General features: G+C 42.6%; 1 protein-coding gene across 1 annotated transcript; it reads right to left on the bottom strand.

Annotated features, from left to right (window-relative positions):
• Window positions 1–302: 302 nt before the first annotated feature.
• Window positions 303–8,758, bottom strand: LOC112317016 (olfactory receptor 7A17). Its single transcript, XM_045183105.2, has 2 exons — window positions 8,607–8,758; window positions 303–2,612 (listed from the first exon to the last, which is right to left on the bottom strand). The coding sequence occupies exon 2, from the start codon at window positions 2,594–2,596 to the stop codon at window positions 1,634–1,636; it is 963 nt and encodes a 320-aa protein (XP_045039040.1). The 5' UTR covers window positions 2,597–2,612; window positions 8,607–8,758; the 3' UTR covers window positions 303–1,633.
• Window positions 8,759–21,878: the final 13,120 nt, after the last annotated feature.

Here is a 21,878-nt window from a genome sequence, read left to right as displayed (position 1 = left end):
GAAATGATTCCTGAGCAAGAGAGAGACAAATGGTGGATAATCTGGAAACTTTATATTTATCATCCCAGCAGTGATTAAGATAAAATTTAGAAAGAGAGACATATTTTGCTTAGAGTCATAGAGGAGTCCTAATTGTAGGCAGCACCAGAATTTTCAAGCAGAAAAAGAAATAGAATTCACTAAAGAGATCAAATATACTAGCCAACCACTTACCCCAATGCAGAAAGCCCCTTACACATGGGCATCAATCTTCCATACTTCCATGAGTACAGCAATACTTTGCACAGCAATAAAATTAGTGACTAACAGTTTTGCCTCTCATGTTTCAGGTCATCTCTGACACTAAGGCCACATTAGGTTAATCAGTTAAAACTTGCTGTCCATGTAGATTTCGTGGTAGGTATGTATGTGACAGTTGATTTTTGTCAGTGCCTCCAGTGGGCATTGGGACACTGAGCTGAATAAGACAATAAAAGCAGGAGAACAGCTATGAAGCAGAATGGCCTGTTTGTAGTGTAAGTGCCCAACTCTAAACTTTAGATTTCCAAGGCTTCCACTTCAAAGATAACCATGTTGAAGAAACATGTGGCCAGCTCTCTGACAGAGCTGTAGCTAAGCACCCTGGCCTGCTCATCTGTGAAGACCCCCCTTACAGAAAGCCCTGGAGAACTTAGGTAACTGACCTCGGCAGTGACCCACTGTTCACTTTTCACACCCTATCATCTGCTCTTAAGTTTTATATTCACCCATAAAGAGTGAAGCTTTGAAATTCTATCCATCCTGCCCTTGGACCCAAATAAATGCAGAACCCCCAGTTCTGTGTTCTCTCTCTCTCCATCTGTCTTTCTCTCTCTCTCCCCCTTCTCTCCACATGACCACACGTGTGGACCTTACACAGTCTGTGTACCCTCCAACCTCTGAGTGATAAACTTGCTTTTACCAGGTGGTCTTAGAATTTTGGCTGACCAGAATCATGCAATCATATTAAGAAATGCGACACCTGGTCCAGCCACTTGGCCCATGAACATTGATTGGTTCACCTTGGTATCACAAGAATTCAAGTCCCAGGTGTGTGCCCCAGGCTTTTGTAGGAATACCTGCATTATCAGTAGGCTGAGACTTAAATGGAAGAGAGTTTAAAATGTACATTATTAGGAAGAGTACTTAAGTTAGTGATGTAAAAATGAATGATAGACCCAAAGTGAAAACTGCTTTTATATTTTCCTGTAAAATGAAATTAAATAAATGTCCTTAGATGGTACCTGTATTTTTATCCATGTGAGTAATACAAACCTGATAATTATTTTTTCAGGAAAAAGAGGAAATTTTCTTAGTATGATATATGTCATTTAAGAAGAAATTATTTTAGAGAATCCATATGTCCCATGAAAGACAGGGAAATTACCAAATATTTCTGATCCAAGGTAGAGAAAATGTTTAATAATGTATGAATATGCTCAAAGGGAAAACTGTCTACATATTATAGAATAGCTTCACAAAGTGAATTACTAAAATTTATAGAGAACACGAATACGTGGAAAAGGACATGCCAGGAAATAAAGAGAAGGAGCCAGACTATCCCACGTGATCAGTCACATCTTCTGTTTCAAGTCATTGAGCCATGTAATCAAGATCACTTTTTCAGCTTCAGAACAGTTGTCCCTTGAGCGCCTGCCATTCCAAAAACTCTTTTTAGAGCCCCTTTTATGTCCTTGTTCCTGAGACTGTAAATGAAGGGGTTCAGCATGGGTGTGACCATGGTGTACATCACTGAGGTGACTGCGCTTGACTGTGAACTGTGGGTACCGGCAGAGCTGAGGTACACACCTAGAACTGTACAATAAAATAAGGAGACAACCGAGAGGTGAGATGCACAGGTGGAAAAAGTTTTGTACTTCCCCTGAGCTGATGGGATTGCACATATGGAGGATACTATCTTAGAGTAGGAGTAGAGGATCCCAGCCAGTGGACCACCAGCCAGCAGCCCAGTGGCCAAATACATCACCATGTCATTAAGAAATGTGTCAGAACAGGCAAGTTGGATCATCTGCTTAATTTCACAGAAAAAGTGGGGGATTCTCACATCTGCACAGAAGGTCAGTAACAACAACATTAAACTATGTAACAGGGAATTCAGGACACTTATGATCCAGGACACCAGAACCAGCAGTCCACAGAGCTGGGGGTTCATGATGACCATGTAGTGCAGAGGGTGACAGATGGCCACATATCGGTCATAGGCCATCACAGTCAGGAGGAAGTTGTCCCAACCTCCAAAGAGTATGAGAAAATAAATCTGTGTGAGGCAGCCAGCATAGGTGATGACTTTGCTCTTTCTCTGGATGTTCACCAGCATCTTTGGAATGGTGGTAGAGGTGAAACAGATGTCTACCAAGGACAGGTTGGAGAGGAAGAAGTACATGGGCGTGTGGAGGTGGGAGTCTGAGCTGATGGCCAGGATGATGAACAGGTTTCCCAACACAGTGATCAGGTACATGGCGAGGAAAAGCACAAATAGGAGGGGCTGCAGTTCTGGTACCTCTGAAAATCCCAGAAGAAGAAATTGTGAAGTTGAGGTATCATTGCTTCGTACCATGTGGCGGAGGTCACAACTAGAAATAAAACATATTAATGTTCAAATAAATGGGCATAACTAACATGGTGGAGATGCTACAATTACAATGCTATGTGGGAAAAAGCATGCACAAAAGAGATTGGATGTGGGGTTTATTTACGGAGAGTTCAGGGAGACCTGAGAACAAGATTTCATTAGAACAGGGACCTCAAGGGAGAGAAAGCAGGAGACACTAGTTCATTTGCAAAGTGGATGCCCTGCAGGGAAAGAGCCAGTTCAAAAGCCAGGAGGTGACACTTGTTCCAGACATTCAAGGCTCAAAATGGAGCCACATAGTGAGGGGAACGAGAAAGAGGTGAGCAATGAGAGATGATGTCAGAGAATGAGGGGAATGAGGTGGCATTTCTGCTGCTACTGAAACTTCAAGTCACAGGGAATCCCTCATCCACTGTTGTTCCTTGCACTTTTATTTTGTTTTCATGTAATATTGTGAACATACATGATTCCCCTTCTTATTTTCATGTGCCAGTTAATATTCGTACATCTCAATTTTAAGGGTCACATTTTGGAGTATATTTTCTCATCTACCCGTGCTTCGAGAACTATTCATTACACACACACACACACACACACACACAATGACCTCCTGAGGCTATGTTATTCTGGGGCTTTTTGTATCCTGTCACAATTATTAAGAAAACAGTGGTACAGGGAAGGCTGTCAACATCAGATTACATCTTTCCCCTAAAAAATATAGGAATAGTATCCAAGTTCCAGTGGGTAACCTGCCATGAATGGTAAGCTTGTCATTCAATATTAGTATGTCTATATTCTGTCCTCTATTTCTCAATTTTATCTATTTTTATCTTTTTCATTTAGATTTTTGTTTGCAATATTTGGAAACTGAGTAATTAAAATTAAGTTGAAGAAGTCTATATGGTTTTTGTGATTTTTCATAAGGGTCAGAAAATACTAAACTAATAACTGCCAGATTACTTAACTAAATTCTTGTCTAGTATTTAATGAAGTGTGAACAACTCAGTTGAAAAAACACAGATAGTAATACAAAACAAATACTAGAACAAAAAAGAGTTATTTTAAGAACTGGGCGAGAGGAGTGGAAAGATCTAAGAGTTCAGAGGGTCTCTGAGAGACTGATGAGAAGAAAACTTCCTTGGGCCTGTCGCCATTTCAACCCCAGTCCTGACCCCATGATGCCCGGAGTAACTAATAAAACAATGAACGCAATTTATCCGAAAGAGAAGAGTGATATATTATCAATGTCAAGACACCTCTATGAATAAACATCCACTAGAAATATGAGCAAAGAGCCTTGGCTAGGTGGCTCACTTAATTGACATGTCCTTCCATGCACCAAAACGTTGCAGGTTCAATCATGGTTGGGGCACCTATGGGAAGCAAAGTGTTGGTGTTTCTCTTTCACATTTCTCTCTCTCTCCCTCTCTCTTTCTCTTTCTCCCTCTCCTACCTGTTCCCCTCTCCCTCTCCCTCTCAAATCAACAAACCTGTCATCTGGTGAGGATTGAAAAATAAGAGCCAATAAAATAAATTTACACTTTACAAATGGAAATCAACAACACATAAGAATACTGGGTTTTTAAAGATGAAATGGTAAACGACCTGTCTAAATGGCACTGAAAGGGAAGTTCTGGGTTAGTAACTGAATTCTGAACATGGATCTGCCGCATATTACCTGTTTGAATTTGAAGAGACAATCAATCCATTCTAAATGTTAATATTCTCACTGAAACACAAGAGGGCAGAGGTATGCATCTCCCCACAATATGACCAGCATGTTTGGTCAATAAATACACAAGTTTAGCACAGTTCCTTCCTGACGGCATATCTACAGGCATCACTGGTGCAGGTTCTCTTGCTTTAGTTGTGCATGTGTGCACACATGTGTGTTTTTGTGTTTGCATGTGCACACATGCTTGGCCACAATGGAAAAGGCATGTTTACCAAGGGACATGTTTTAAAAAATTGGAATGATGCAGTAAAGAAAAAATTAGTTTTAAAAAGACACCAGTTCCGGAACCAAGATGGCGGCGTAGGTAGACACACTGCGCCTCCTCGCACAACCAGAATTGACAGAGAATCGAACAGCAAGGGGGACCAACACCAAGGAAACAGAAAATAATCATTCATCCAGACTGGTAGGAGGGGCGGAGACGGCACTGGGGTGGAGAGGACTCGCGTGGCTGTGGCGGGACTGAGACTGGCGGAGTGTGGGACAAATGGCGCAGGCAGTCCGAGCAATAGCAGACCCTGTGGTCCCACATTTGCACAGATAAACCTAGAGGGCCGGACTCAGAGTGGCGGAGAGTGGGGCAGGCAGAGTGGCGGATAGCACCTTGCGGCACCACATTCGCCCACAGATAAACAGGACGAACGGCGAGCAGAGAAGCAGACTGCTGCGCAACCCAGGGCTCCAGCTCGGGGAAATAAAGCCTCAAACCTCTGATTGAAAGCGCCCCTGGGGGTTGGGGCGGCAGGAGAGACTCCCAGCCTCACAGGAGAGGTTGTTGGAGAGACCCACAGGGGCCTAGAGTGTGCACAGGCCCACTTACTCGGGAACCAGCACCAGAGGGGCCCAGTTTGATTGTGGGTAGCGGAGTGAAAGACTGAAATCCGGAGGAGAGTGAAGCGGGCGCCATTGCTCCCTCTCGGCCCCGCCCCCACGTACAGCATCACAGCGCAGCGACCAGCATTACCCCGCCCCGGTGAACACCTAAGGCTCCGCCCCTTAAAGTAACAGACGCACCAAGACAAAAAAAAAAAAAAAAGAAAAAATGGCCCAAATGACAGAACACTTCAAAGCTCCAGAAAAAATACAACTAAGCGACGAAGAGATAGCCAACCTATCGGATGCACAGTTCAAAGCACTGGTTATCAATATGCTCACAGACTTGGTTGAATCTATTCGAAAAACAGATGAAAAAATGAAGCCTATGCTAAGAGAAACAAAGGAAAATGTACAGGGAACCAATAGTGATGAGAAGGAAACTGGGACTCAAATCAATGGTATGGACCAGAAGGAAGAAACAAACATCCAACCAGAAAAGAATGAAGAAACAAGAACTTGGAAAAATGAGGAGAGGCTCAGGAACCTCCAGGACACCTTGAAACGTTCCAACATCCGAATTATAGGGGTGCCAGAAGGAGAAGAGGAAGAACAAAAAATTGAAAACTTATTTGAACAAATAATGGAGAACTTCCCCGATCTGGCAAAGGAAATAGACTTCCGGGAAGTCCAGGAAGCTCAGAGAGTCCCAAAGAAGCTGGACCCAAGGAGGAACACAACAAGGCACATCATAATTACATTACCCAAGATTAAACGCAAGGACCTACGTCCAAGATTACTGTATCCAGCAAAGCTATCATTTAGAATGGAAGGGAGGATAAAGTGCTTCTCAGATAAGGTCAAGTTGAAGAGGCTCATCATCACCAAGCCCTTATTATATGAAATGTTAAAGGGAGTTACCTAAGAAAAAGAAGATCAAAAATAGGAACAGTAAAAATGACAGCAAACTCACAGTTATTAACGGCCACACATAAAACAAAAACGAGAGCAAACTAGGCAAACAACTAGAACATGAGGGTTGTCAATAAGGGAGTGGGAGGGGGAGAGGGGGGTAAAGGTACAGAGAATAAGTAGCATAGATGATAGGTGGAAAATAGACAGGGGGAGGGTAAGAATAGTGTAGGAAATGTAGAAGCCAAAGAACTTATAAGTATGACCCATGGACATGAACTATGGGGGGGGAATGTGGGAGGGAGGGGGGTGGGCAGGATGGAGTGGAGTGGGGGGGGAAATGGGACAACTGTAATAGCATAATCAATAAATATATTAAAAAAAAAAAGAAAAAAAAAAAAAGACACCAGTTCCCGCTAACGAAGAAAAAACAGTAAGACTGAAGAGCCCAGCAGAGAACCAGATGCAGAGAGAAGGGGCGGCCAGTGTGGTGCTGAAGTCACCTCGGACTCAAGGGATGACACAGGGACTGGACCTAGCTTGCTCCACTGGCCTCATCAGAGCCTCTCCCTCAGCTCCTGATCGAATTGTCATTGCTGCACCTGTGCCCCGTTCATTTGCCCACCCTTGTTCTCATATGGTTGACCAGTGGATGAGGCTGGCCCTTTACTCACTTTCCTTTGTTGTTCTTGGATTTTGGGATTCCGTATCTTTTGTGACTCCCCAGCATTCACACTCTAGTCCTGGCTCTGGTCCCCATCCAACACGCAAACTCATCCCCAAATTATACTTTATAAAATTCTACACAAGCAAGATAATCTATCCCCTTTCTTCATCTGTTTGTCACTGAAGATGCTGTGTCATACACACTTTTATCCCACCTCACTCTGCCTTCCTCATTTAATATAACATCACATGAGCAGGGACCTCACCTGCATTGTTCACTTCTGTGTTTCATGAAGGTGTGCGTCCATATAGAAATGAATTTCAAGAAAATGAGAATTCATTCAATAAAAAAATTGACATGGAAAATAACCCTATGTTACATATAGTGAATTCAAATAGCTTAAATAAAATAGAATAAATATATAATACTAACATGTGAAGGAAAATAACAATAAATCACATTAGCATCACTAATTCAAGATGAAATGAGTAAAAGGAAATAAAGGACTAGGAAAACATATTCTTTAAAACAGTGAAGGAAGCAGTATCTAAAATTATCATGTCATTCTATTTGCACATAAATGGACTCATCGTGCTTATGAAAAAGGTATAGGTGATCTTTAGTTGAATATAAAGCAATGTGGCCCTGGCTGTTGTGGCTCACTGGATTGAGTGCCGGCCTGTGAACCAAAGGGCTGCTGGTTCAATTCCCAGTCAGGGCACATGCCTGGGTTGCAGGCCAGGTCCCCAGTTAGGGGCATACAAGAGGCAACTGATCAATGTATCTCTCTTTCACATTGATGTTTCTCTCTCTCTCTCTAAAAATACATAAATAAAATATTTTTAAAAAAATAAAAATAAAAGAATGTGTTCGAGAACATCACAGAAGATCCTTGCTATTTTAAAAAGTAGATCTAATCACAAAACAAAAATGGTAGAAGTAACAAAAAACATGTGATATCAGATGGCAAAATGATCCAGTAATGCTGGAATGCAGAACACCCTTCAATGTTTAAAGGTGATAAGGGAACACAATGTGACCAACTGATAGATTCAACCACGCAAAATGTATAAACTCTCACACAATGCCATAAATGCATCTTTACATGCACACAATAATTAAATGGGAAAAAGCAAACTAGGTGGAAAATGCAATTAGTTTTTGAAAGAATGCAATCAAAAACAATAAAAACATTCAGACCCCAGTACATAAAAACAAAGTACTTGCAAAGACAATTTGTGGTATAGAGAGTAAAGGGCTATAAAGTCAAAAATATATTCAGCCTCCCAGGAAATATACTAATTGGAAAGTCATGCTTATTAGCATACCCTGTGGGCACAAATACAATTGTTTCATTTGAATGGCTATATGAGAGACACTGTGAAATATATGTCTAGAGAGCCTTCGTTGCAAGGTGGTATTGACCTCCATGGGGCTGGATCCTTTTAATAAATACAGAACGTGCTCAAATGCACCCCATCTGGGAAACTTTTTTAATGCCCTCCTTCACTACTCTCACCTTCACAGCTACCACTGTTTTCCTACTCCCCTGAGCTGCACCGCTCCTTGTGTCTGTTCAGGTTTACTGGTACCACGTTATACCTCCCATTCCTTCCTCAGGTTTATCCAACTGCACTTCCATTCCCATCCCATCATTGTCAACAATGGTCTTCGTATTGTTGAGCTCAATGAACACTTCTCTTTTTAAAATATTAAACATATTAATGCTAAATTCCTTAGTAAACAAACATGGAGATCTCTGGACTCTGGACCAGGCTGGTTAGGCTCTCAGGGGACCTCAGGTAGAAATTCTCAGCTTCATTCTCTCTGAACCTTTCCTCCAGTAGTACCTGGGCTCTCAGACTCACCTGGATGAAGCTCTGAGAAGGTCTCCGTGTGCAAGTCTGAATTGCTCTGTGGATGTCTGATGATGGAGGCTGAAGCTCTGTCACCAGACAAGAGAGCAGGAAGGAGTGAAGCACTGGTCCCCAACCAGACTTCGGTCTCAAAAGCAACAACCCTGTTCCGGCCAGTTCAAGGTTGTACATGCAGCAGAGGTGATATTTTCAGCTGCCTATATATCTGCTCATTAGATACTCTCTTCATTGTTACTCCCAATTCTGAGTACATCATGTCCCTTGGGACACTGATGTGGACAGAAGGGAAATTTTCCTGCTGATTCTGTGTCCTTGTAGACCATATTAGAAGTCAGGTGAATCCAGCTTTCATTATTGCTTTTCCATGAACTCGCCTGCCTTCCAGAGGTCTTACCTCCTTGCACTTACCCCAATCTTGTGTCATTGTTTTCTCCAAATCTAAGACTGAGGACCCTGTCCTGACTAGGTCTCATGGACCCCTAGAGTACTGACAGGTGGTGAGCAACAGCTCCTCCTATCTCTAGAAATTGCTGTTCTTCTCTTGAACAAGTAGGAGTGGTGTGCTTCTTTGCTATAAAACCACAGTACTCTGATCCTGGGCCGCATGATGCTTTTGACAGACAATTGGCAGGTTCATGCTTGTAACACAAATTAAGAGCTGGCATTTACTGCTTCAAGTTAAAAATGGTTGGTAATTAAGTAACATATTTATATATTTTTTATGCAACATAAACTGAACTTAGATTCTATATGATTGTCTTATTTCATTTTTACAAATGTGCATTCTCTGGGCAAACACCATTGTAACCTCTTTTCTGCTATTGCAGAAATGGGATTTACAGGGTAAAGCGATCTGCTCAAAATTATAAACTGAGCAAAAGGTGAGCTTTCATTATAACTCTATCAAGATGTTTCTAGTTCTGAACTGCTACAATCCCAAGCAGTTCCTCTAAAAGAACCCACATACCAACTGACTCAGATTCAGTCACTCTGAGCTCCACCACCAAGGTAGCAGCTTGAAAGACAGCAGTGTCATACTTGGAGGGACTGAAGTGTCTGGCATCAATGGCAGAGCTGGGAGATAGCTTTCTTCTAGACAGAAAGGCAGGCAGAGCCACAGAGCCGACAGGTAGGTACCATATTTGAGACTCCATCAACCTGGCTAATACTGTTGGCCCCACCCTGGAGATCCCTTCAGGCTCCACTGCACCCAAGTTACAGCTGTTAACAGTGGCTTCTGAACAGAGTTCTGAAACTCACCGAATATTTCAAAACATTTTATTTAGGAGGAGGAACATGGCAGGGCTGTGAATGGGAGTCACAATAACCTCTTACCAGGACCAATCTAGAATTACAACTCACTTGTGAAGAAACCACCCAGAAAAAAACAACTGAGCAATAGCAAGAAAGAAACCGTATAACATCAGATAGCTAGAAGAATCAGCTTCAGTACAACCTATCTGGTAAAGAGTGCAGTAGAGACTTGAGAGGCCTGGTTGGGCACCCACAGGAGACAGTGCTGGAGGGATAATTAAGCAGCCAGTTGGATCTCCTGAGAAGAATGGGGTCTAAACCCTAAGCTAGGATTCCAAGCCTAGAGCACCCAAAGAGCACAACCCAAAAAGTACACAGATAACAACCAGTGGTGAAAAGTGGAAGGGTTGCAGAGACGGATGACTGGAGATGCAAAGAGCTGTTTGTTTAAAGGGCCAACACACAAATTTTCATTTGCAACCACTTATCCTGGGCTTTGGCAAAGGTGAGGGCAGAGTGGGCTGGTGATGCCTGAGGAGAGACTGAGGACAGAAGCTTTGAGGAGAGAACAGAGAGAGTAGACTCCAGATGCTGAGTCATCCCCCATCTTTATGAACATCTGGGGCAACTTTAAACATTCCAACATCTGAATCATTGAGGTGCTAGAGAAGAAGAGGAAGAGCAAGAAATTGAAAACTTATCTGAAAACATAATGAAGGAGAACTTCCCTAATCTGGCAAAGGAAAGACTTCCAGGAAGTCCAGGAAGCTCAGAGAGTCTCAAAGAAGTTGGACCCAAGGAGGAACACACCAAGGCACATCATAATTACATTACTCAAGATTAAAGAGAAGGAGAGAATCTTAAAAGCAGCAAGAGAAAAGGAGGCAGTTACCTACAAAGGAGTTCCCATTAGACCATTAGCTGATTTCTCAAAAGAAACCTTGCAGGCAAGAGTGGGCTAGAAAGAAGTATTTGAAGTCATGAAAGGCAAGTACCTACATCCAAGATTACTCTATCCAGCAAATCTATCATTTAGAATGTAAGGGCAGATAAAGTGCTTCCCAGATAAGGTCAACTTCAAGGAGTTCATCATCACCCAGACCTTATTACATGAAATGTTAAAGGGACTTATCTAAGAAAAAGAAGATCAAAACCATGAACAGTAAAATGACAATAAACTCACAACTATCAACAGCTGAACCTAAAAACAAAAACAAACGCAAACTGAGCAAACAACTAGAAGAGGAACAGAATCACAGAAATGGAAATCACAGAGAGGGTTATCACTGGGGAGAAGGAGGGGAGAGAAGGGGAAAAGGTACAGGGGATAAGAAGCATAAATGGTAGGTACAAAATAGACAGCGGGGGTGAAGAATGGTATAGAAAATGTAGAACACAAAGAACTTTAATGTACAACCCTGGACATGAAGTAAGGGGGAAAGTAATGCTGGTGGGCAGGGGGTAGTGCATGGCAGAGAGGAATAAAGGGGAGAGAAATATGGGACAACTGTAATAGCAAAATCAATATAATATACATTTTTAAAATTATTTTATTGTTGTTCAATTACAGTTGTCTGCATTTTCTTCCCACCACTCCCCCAAACCCAGCCAAACCCACCTCCCTCCCCTGCCTCCACCCTCCCCCTTGGTTTTGTCCAGTGTCCTTTATAGTAGTTCCTGAAAACCCTTTCCCCCACTGTCCCTTCCCCCTCCCCTCTGGTTATTTTTAGATTGTTCTTAATTTCAATATCTCTGGTTATATTTTGTTTGCTTTATTCTTTTGTTGATTAGGTTCCACTTAAAGGTGAGATCATATGGTATTTGTCCCTCACCACCTGGCTTATTTCACTTAACATAATGCTCTCCAGTTCCATCCATGCTGTTGCAAAGGGTAGGAGCTCCTTCTTTCTCTCTACTGGCTGGTATTCCATTGTGTAAATGTAACATAATTTTTTGATCCATTCATTTGCTGATGGGCACTTAGGTTGCTTCCAGCACTTGGCTATTGTAAATTGTGCTGCTATGAACATTGGGGAAACCCAAATATGATGTGCTACAGTTTGGGTTCCTCTGATAATCCCAGAAGAAATTCTGTAATTGGGGTATCATTGCTTGGTCCCATGTGGTGTAGGTGGCTAGGAGAAAAGTAAAAAATATTAGTTTTTATACAAATGGCTATTTTACTAGTGTAGTTAAAATGCTACAACCATATTTTGCAGTAAAATAATTAATATTATTTTTTGTAAGTACCACACCCTTTAAGGCACCCACCTTTCATGACATCTCTGATAAAGAGTTTCTGTCCTCCTCAGTTGTTTTCCCAAGGTAGTCATGGATTACACAGTTTTAATGAGAATTGCCTTCATGCACTTGAGGATATTTATTGATATGCCACATTCTAGAGATGCTGATAGACAAAATCTTTAGAATATAATGAAGGTGAAGGAATATTATATATATAATATATATATATAATATATATATATATCATACACCTGTGAGGTGGTATCAGGTGAAGAAAAGTAAAGTAGGTATATACCACGACCAGCACGACCAGGGGAGGAGGTCCCTGAGTGGGGGCAATGGGAGATTAAGAAAGACACAGACATAAACAGTTTAAGGAAAAGCGAGGTCAGGTGGGGCATTGTCCTCTGATGGAGAGACAATGACTCTGGACATGGTCTCCATGTTTATTTTATAGGGGTTAGTTAAATAAAGCTCAAGGATGTTTTGCAGACTCAGAGAAAAACTGCTGGCATAATTGCTCTGTTCCCAGGCTATCTAAATGATAAATATTTCTTCAGCAAAAGTTACAGTCGCATTCAGCCAAAGCTTGCGGTTAGCTATCTCCTTCCCAACCCCTGCATGTCCTGGCTGTTGTCACTGCTGGCTTGATCTGCCTTGCAGATGCAAGCAATCAAGTGCGGCCTTGCCAAGCACTCAGCCTTAGTTTTGATGCCAGCCTTCACCATCCTCCAGAGGTATAGTTAGGGGTAAAGTGAGAGGATGGGATGTTTTATTTTTTTTAAACTAGGATTTTATCCTATACACCCCAATGTTCATAGCAGCACAATTTACAATGGACAACTGCTAGAAGCAACCTAAGTGCCCATCAGTAAATGAGCAGATAAAAAAACTATGGGACATTTACACAGTGGAATAACACCCAGCAGAGAGAAAGAAGGAGCTCCTATCCCTTTGCAACAGCATGGATGGAACTGGAGAGCATTATGCTAAGTGAAATAAGCCAGGCCGTGAGGGACAAATACCATATAATCTCACCTCTAACTGGAACCTAATCAACAGAAGAAAAAAACAAAGAAAATATAACCAGAGATATTGAAATTAAGAACAATCTAATAGTCACCAGAGGGCAGGTGGGAGGGGACAATGGGGGAAAGGGTTTTCAGGAACTACTGTAAAGGACACATGGACAAAACCAAGGGGGAGGATGGAAGCAAGGGAGGGAGGTGGGTTTGGCTGGGGGGTGTGGGAGTGGTGGGGGAAAATGCAGACACTGTAATTGAACAACAATAAAATATATATTTTTTAACTGGGCCTTCAGGTATCCCTGCAAACAAGGAGACACTTGAATAGAGGAGACCTCCAGGAAGACAGAGTGGGAGACACGAAGAAAGTGGGGGGGGGGAAGTGGGCGGTGGGGGAGAGTCAGTGCAAAGGCCCAGAGATGACACTTGTTTCAGACATTCAGGACTCAGAAAGGATCCAGCATGGGGAGGGGAAGGAGCAAGAGCAGAGCGATGAGAGATGGCGTTAGAGAATGAGGGGAATGAGGTGGCCTCCCTGCTGCTGCTGAAAATTGGAGACATGAAGAATTCCTTGATCCCATGAAGTTTTCTGCACTTCATTATTTTGTTTCCAAAAAGATTGTAAGTAGTAACAGATCTCCCTTTTATTTTCATGGGTTGTTGAATAATCAGGCATCTGTATTTTAAGGGATATCTTTTGGAGTATATGGGCTCAGGTCAAACTGCCCTACATCACACACACACCCACACACACACATACTGTGACTTCCTGGGGCCTTGTTATCACCAAGCTCTTCTCACCCTGTCACAGGAATTGGAAACAGAAGGATACGAGTCATAATATCAACATCAGACTATATCTACCCTCATGAGTACAGAAATAGTAACCACATTCCATTGGTTAAGCCTCCCACGGAGATGTAAATGTGGGACTCCATTTCATATGGCCAGTTTGTGTCCCTTAAGAAACTTAAGTTATTTAAAGAAACTTAAGATTGCTGGGAGAACTAAGATGGCAGCGTAGGTAGACACACTGTGCCTCCTCGCACAACCAGAACTGACAGAAAATCGAATGGCAAGGAAATCTGACACCAAGGAAATAAAAAATAAACATTCATCCAGACTGGTAGGAGGGACGGAGACAGGCACCGGGACAGAGAAGACTCGCGTGGCCGTGGCAGGACCGAGACTGGCGGAATGTGGGACGAACAGGGCCGGCAGTCTGACCAGTAGCAGACCCTGCGGCCGAACATTCACACACAGAGAAACCAAGAGGGCCGGACTCAGAGTGGCGGAGAACTGGGCAGGCAGAGCAGCGGGTAGCACTCCCTGGCCCCACACTTGCGCACAGATAAACCGGGACAAACGGCGGGGAGCGAAGCAGACCACATAACCCAGGGCTCCAGCACAGGGAAATAAAGCCTCAAACATCTGATTGAAAGTGCCCGTGGGGGTGGGGGCAGCAGCAGGAGAGACTCCCAGCCTCACAGGAGAGGTTGTTGAAGAGACCGACAGGGGCCAAGAGTGTGCACAAGCCCACCCACTCAGGAGACAGCAACAGAGGGGCCCACCTTGATTGTGGGTAGTGGAGGGAGTGGCAAAGTCCAGTGGGGAGTGAAGCGGGCACCATTACTCCCTCTCAGCCCCTCCCCCACGTACAGCGTCATAGCGCAGCAATCAGCGTTACCCGACCCTGGTGAACACCTAAGGCTCCGCCCCTTAAAGTAACAGACAGGCCAAGACAAAAAAAAAAAAAAAGGCCCAAATGACAGAACACTTCAAAGCTCCAGAAAAAATACAACTAAGCGAGGATGATATAGCCTACCTATCGGATGCACAGTTCAAAACACTGGTTATTAAGACGCTCACAGAATTGGTTGAATTTGTTCAAAAACCAGATGAAAAAAAGAAGCCTATGCTAAGAGAAACAAAGGAAAATGTACAGGGAACCAATAGTGATGTGAAGGAAACTGGGACTCAAATCCATGGTGTGGACCAGAAGGAAGAAAGAAACATTCAACCAGAAAAGAATGAAGACACAAGCATTCGGAAAAATGAGGAGAGGCTTAGGAACTTCCAGGACATCTTGAAACGTTCCAACACCCGAATTATAGGGGTGCCAGAAGGAGAAGAGGAGGAACAAAAAATTGAAAACTTATTTGAACAAAAAATGAAGGAGAACTTCCGTAATCTGGCAAAGGAAATAGACTTCCAGGAAGTCCAGGAAGATCAGAGAGTCCCAAAGAAGCTGGATCCAAGGAGGAACACACCAAGGCACATCATAATTACATTACCTAAGATTAAAGAGAAGGAGAGAATCTTAGAAACAGCACGAGAAAAGAACAGTTACCTACAAAGGACTTCCCATAAGACTGTCCACTGATTTCTCAAAAGAGACCTTACAGGCAAGAAGGGGCTAGAAAGAAGTATTCCAAGTCATGAAAGGCAAGTACCTACATCCAAGATTGCTCTATCCAGCAAAGGTATCATTTAGAATGGAAGGGAAGATAAAGTGCTTCTCAAATAAGGTCAAGTTAAAGGAGTTCATCATCACCAAGCCCTTATTATATGAAATGTTAAAGGGACTTATCTAAGAAAAAGAAGATAAAAAATATGAACAGTAAAAATGACAGGAAACTCATAGTTATAAACAACCACACCTAAAACAAAAACAAAAGCAAACTAAGCCAACAACTGGAACAGGAACAGAACCACAGAAATGGAGCTCATATGAGACCTTACAGGCAATAAGGGACTGGCAAGAAGTATTCCAAGTCATGAAAGGCAAGTACCTACATCCAAGATTGCTCTATCCAGCAAAGCTATCATTTAGATTGGACGGGAAGATAAAGTGCTTCTCAGATAAGGTCAAGTTAAAGAAGTTCATCATCACCAAGCCCTTATTATATGAAATGTTAAAGGGACTTACCTAAGAAAAAGATCAAAAATAGGAACAGTAAAAATGACAGCAAACTCACAGTTATTAACGACCACACCTAAAACAAAAACAAGACCAAACTAGGGAGAGACGGGAAGATGGCAGCAAGACAGGTGGGAGTGGAGTCCACTTCCCCTCAATGCCAGTGAAATACCTAGCTGATCTGAGGAGCGGAGCTAACAGCCAACAGTATTTCAGTGTATATGAAGATTGGAGACCAAAGATAGAGGACATTGTGTTGAGGCCTAGGCAAGAGAGCTAGACAATTATAGGCATTGCTAAGCAGAAAACCTCTTGAAGGTCACCAGAATAGATAGGGGAGAGAAACAACATTGTCAGCCAAAGTAAGGGTAAACAATACGTGATTTGCAGAGGGCTTATTCTGAGTTACAGCCAATTAGTTAGAGGGCCATAAAACTTTAGGCACCAGACTCATCTCAGGTCCGGACCCTTATCTTTAAACTGAGGGTATGAATTAAGTGGGACAGATGGTTCTTATCGACAGGAGACAGGGTTTCAAAAGAAAATTTTAACATCTGCTTAATGTTCCTCCAGAGCCAAGAGCTATGCAGAGATAACAGCAACCTCCGCTTTTGTAGTTTGCTTGCTTGTTTCACGCGCGTATAAAAAGGGCTAGCCTGTGAGCGTTCAGTGTGGCTCTCATCTGCAGCTCTTCTGAGCACCGAGTCTCCAGGACACATCGAGAGTCCGCCCCTGCGCAGGTCAAAAGAGTTGGCCATTAAAGTAACATCTCAGAAAACGTCCTGAAAGTCTCCGAACATCTGTTTCTTGTGTCGGTGGATGCAACAATTGAAAGATCTGACGGTAAGAAGAGTGCTTAAGGACAATAAGGTCCCCGAGACCCGCGCAGGGACCAGGGTGGCTGAAGCCCCCACCCGTGCACCTGTAGCACTGGCCGGGGCACAGGGGCTGCTGCAAGATTCTTGGGAGAGAGCCAGGCTGAGCTGTGAGCAGCCAGGTGCTTGTTTGGACCAGGGGGGGCTTGAATAAGAAGAATTTCTCAAAAAGAAAAAGAAAATAGAGGCACTCAGGGGCTAGTTAGAGAACTCTCTGTAGCAGCCGCGGCCTCTGGCGCCCCTCCCTCCTCAGCCCCTGGATGGTGAACGCGCAATAAACAGCCCCAGCGCTCACCTGAACCCCGGTTGCGCACACGCAGATTAGCGGACTGGGGACCCACACCTGAAACCCCGGCTGGCTGCCCACACCTGAAACCCCGGCGGGGCACCCACACCTGAAACCTCAGGTGGGTGCCCATCTGAAGCAGAGGCTAGCTGCCCCACCCACAGGCCCAAAACAGCAGACCCAATCGCCACATGACTCAGTCCCAAAGCCGCCCCGCCATCCCGCGCAACCCAAGACTAAAGCAGAAGATTGGCTGATCAACGGCCTGGCTGCCTGCGAGGGACCAATCCTACAACTCCTACCTAATGCTTGTGCACAGAGCCCTGCAGGGCCTACTGGCTCACTAGGGCAAAGACAGCACACCCAGCAGAGGGGAGCTGCAGGGGTAGGGGAGACTGCATTCCCCAGAAAGACTCGACCCAGTAGGGGGCTAAACTACCCCATAGCAGCACCCAGAGCCCCTAGCATCTAAGACAGCAAAGAGCAAGAAGGTAGAGTGTGAGTTGCCCCTAATTGGTGCAACTCAAGGACAGCACAACTGGGGAACTAAAGGCCTACTGCGGAGCAGAAGGACCATGAGGAAATCGACTGCAGGCTGAACAACAGTGAAGAGTGTGGCCCAGGAAGGGAGAAAAGTGAAACCATTCCTGCCAAACACCCCCTCCCGTTCCACAGACAAGACGACCAGCAGAACTAACCTGACCAGTTTAAAGCCAGCAGAAGACTTTTTTTTTTTCCTTTCCTCCATTCCCCCTGAATTCCTTCTTCCTTTCTTTCTTTTATTCCTTCTTCCTCCCATCCTTTACCTTTCTTATGCCTTCTTCCTGCCTTCTTTTATTTATTCCTTTCTTTTAATTTTTATTAAAATTCCTTCTTATCTTGCCTCCGATCTTTCTTTATTCCCTCTTCCTTCCTTTCCTTTTCTATTTCCTTTTTCCCTCCTTCCCTTCTTTTTTTTTCTTCCCCCCTTTCTCTGTTTCCCACAGGTGAGACAACAAAACCTGGAGTGCTGAAAAGACCAGAGTTAGACCGTGTTACACCCATAAACGTCAGCTCAAGACCAATGAGCACAGGAGATTAAGGAGAAAGCACCACTGAATCCCACTGACATTCTACCATAGAAGTTCATACCATAAACCCAGGGAGTCAGAATAGATCAATTTAAGAAGCAGAAGCTAACAAGAAGAGTCTCACAAACAATGGGAAGACAAAGAAACAATCCCCAAGTGAAAGGAAAGGAGGAAGCCTCAGAAAGAATGCTAACTGAAAAAGAGGCAAATCAACTATCAGATACTGAGTTCAAAGCAATAGTCATCAGGAAGCTCACTGAGCTCTCTGAGCACACAGAGAACTACCAGGAACTACAGGGAAACTACAATGAACTCACTGCAAACTATATCAACATGAAAAAGGAAATAGAAACTATCAACAAGGGCCAAGAGGAAATGAACAATACAATTTCTGAATTGAAGAACACAGTAGAAGGAATGAAAAGCAGACTTGATGAAGCAGAGGATCAAATCAGCGAGCTGGAGGACAAAGTAGAAAAAAACACCCAGAAAGAGCAAGAAAAGGAAAAGAGGCTCAGAAAGAATGAAGAGGCAATAAGGGAAATTCAGGACAACATGAAACGTAACAATATCCGTATAATAGGAACACCAGAAGGAGAAGAAGAAGAGCAAGAGATAGAAAACCTGTTTGAAAAAGTAATGATGGAAAATTTCCCTAATCTGAGGAGAGAAAAAGTCACCCAAATCCAGGAAACACAGAGAGTCCTAAGCAAGAGGAACCTAAAGAGGCCTACTGCAGACACATCATAACTAAAATGGCAAAATTCCAAGACAAAGAGAGGATCTTAAAGGCAGCAAGGGAGAAAAAGGAAGTAACGTACAACGGAGCCCCAATAAGGTTAGCAACTGACTTCTCAATGGAAACGCTCCAAGCCAGAAGGGAATGGCAAAAAATATTCCAAGTAATGAGAACCAGAGGCCTGCAACCAAGACTACTTTACCCAGCAAGGCTCTCAATCAAGATAGAAGACCAAATAAAGAGTTTCCCAGACAAAAGAAGTCTAAAAGAATACAGCTCCATCAAACCAGCTCTGCAAGAGATGCTAAAGGGACTGCTTTAAGGAAAGGAAGGAAAAGAGAAAGACAGAGGAACACAGGCAGGAAAAAATGGCAATGAATAACTACCTATCGATAATAACCTTAAACATAAATGGATTAATTGCTCCAATCAAAAGACATACAAGAGCTGAATGGTTAAGAAAACATGACGCACAGATATGCTGCCTATAAGAGACCCATCTCAGGACAAAAGACCTACACAGACTGAAAGTGAAGGGCTGGAAACAAATTTTCCAAGCAAATGGACAGGAAAAAAAAGCAGGGGTAGCAATACTCATATTATACAAAATAGACTTCCAAAGAAGGGCCATAAAGAGAGACCCAGAAGGTCACTTCATAACACTCAAAGGAAGAATCCACCAAGAAGACATAAACATTGTAAATATATATGCACCCAACATAGGAGCACCCAAATACATTAAGAAAATCTTGGAGGACTTCAAGAAAGATAGTGACAGCAACACAATTATAGTAGGGGACTTTAAGACCCCACTATCAAAAATGGACAGGCCTTCCAAACAAAATATCGACAAGGATATTGTGTCACTTAAAAATACCCTGGAGGAAATGGACTTAACTGATATATATAGAGCTTTTCATCCCACAGAAGCAAAATACACATTCTTTTCAACTGTCCATGGAACTTTTTCAAAGATAGACCACATGATAGGACACAAAGCAAGCCTCAACACTTCAAGAAAATTGAAATCATGTTAAGCGTTTTCACTGACCACAAGGGACTGAAACTAGAAACCAACCCCAAAGGAAAAAACTCCAAATACTCAAAATCATGGAGACTGAAGAGCATGGTATTAAACAATGAATGGGTCAAGAAGAAGATTAGGGAAAAAATCAAAAACTTTCTGGAAACAAAAGAAAATGAACTCACAACAGCCCAAAACCTATGGAATACAGCAAAGGCAGTCTTGAGAGGGACGTTCATAGCAAGACAGGCCTACCTTAAAAAGATAGAAATATTTCAAAGAAACAACTTAACCCTACGCCTACAAGAACTGGAGGAACAACAACAAAGACAGCCCAGAGCAAGCAGAAGGAAAAAAATAACCAAGATCAGAGCAGAGTTAAATGACATAGAGACTAAAAGCACAATTCTAAGGATCAATGAATCCAGGAGCTGCTTCTTTGAAAAGATAAACAAAATCGACAAGCCTTTAAGTAGGCTCATCAAGAAAAAAAGAGAGACGATCCAAGTAAACACAATTAGAAATGAAAGAGGAGAGATTACAACTGATACCATAGAAATACAAAGGATTATAAGAAGTTACTACAAAGAACTGTATGTCAAGAAATTTGAAAATCTAGGTGAAATGGACACATTTCTAGAAAAATATAATCTTCCAAAACTGAATGAAGAAGAAGCAGAAAACCTGAACAGACCAATAACAGCAAAGGAAATTGAAGCACTCATCAAAAAACACCCAACACACAAAAGCCCTGGACCAGATGGTTTCACAGGAGAATTCTACAAAGCATTTAAGGAAGAGCTAACCTCTATCCTTCACAGACTATTCAAAAAAATCCAAACTGATGGAAGACTCCCAAACTCTTTTTATGAAGCCAGCATCATCCTAATCCCAAAACCAGATAAAGACACAACGAAGAAAGAAAACTTCAGGCCAATATCGCTGATGAACATAGACGCTAAAATTCTCAACAAAATATTGGCAAACCACATCCAGCAATACATTAAAAAGATCATCCACCATGACCAAGTGGGATTCATCCCAGGGATGCAAGGATGGTACAATATTTGCAAATCAATAAACATAATACATCACATCAACAAGAGCAAAGACAAAAATCACATGATCATATGAATAGATGCAGAAAAAGCATTTGATAAGATACAGCACCCATTTATGATAAAAACACTCAGCAAAGTGGGAATAGAGGGAGCATACCTCAACATAATAAAGGCCATATGTGAGAGACCTACAGCCAACATCATACACAATGGACAAGAACTTAGAGCTTTCCCACTAAGATCAGGAACAAGACAAGGATGCCCTCTCTCACCACTCCCATTCAACATAGTATTGGAAGTCCTAGCCACAGCAATCATACAAGTAAAAGCAATAAAAGGCATCCAAATTGGAAAGGAGGAAATGACTCTGTCACTGTTTGTAGATGACATGATAGTGTACATGGAAAACCCTATAGACTCCACCAAAAAACTACTCGACCTAATAAATGAATTTGGCAAAACAGCTGGATACAAAGTAATACTCAGAAATAAAAGGCATTCCTGTACACCAACAACGAAACTGCAGAAACACAAATCAGGAAACAAATCCCATTTGCTATAGCAACAAGAAAAATCAAGTACCTAGGAATAAACCTAACCAAGGACGTAAAAGACCTGTACTCAGAAAACTACACAACATTGAAGAAAGAAATTAAGGAAGACAAAAACAAATGAAAGCATGTACCATCTCATGGATTGGAAGAATTAACATCATCAAAATGGCCATACTACCCAAAGCAATTTATAGATTCAATGCAATCCCTA

This window comes from Desmodus rotundus, chromosome 9 (genome assembly GCF_022682495.2).
Source record: "Desmodus rotundus isolate HL8 chromosome 9, HLdesRot8A.1, whole genome shotgun sequence".
NCBI classification, from domain to species: Eukaryota; Metazoa; Chordata; class Mammalia; order Chiroptera; family Phyllostomidae; genus Desmodus; species Desmodus rotundus.
The sequence above is the reverse complement of the archived record's forward strand: the minus strand, read 5'-3'. Positions and strand labels throughout refer to the sequence as shown.

Coding starts and splice junctions, on each gene's coding strand:
- LOC112317016 (XM_045183105.2), bottom strand. CDS start 2,596: ATGGTACGAAGCAATGATACCTCAACTTCACAATTTCTTCTTCTGGGA.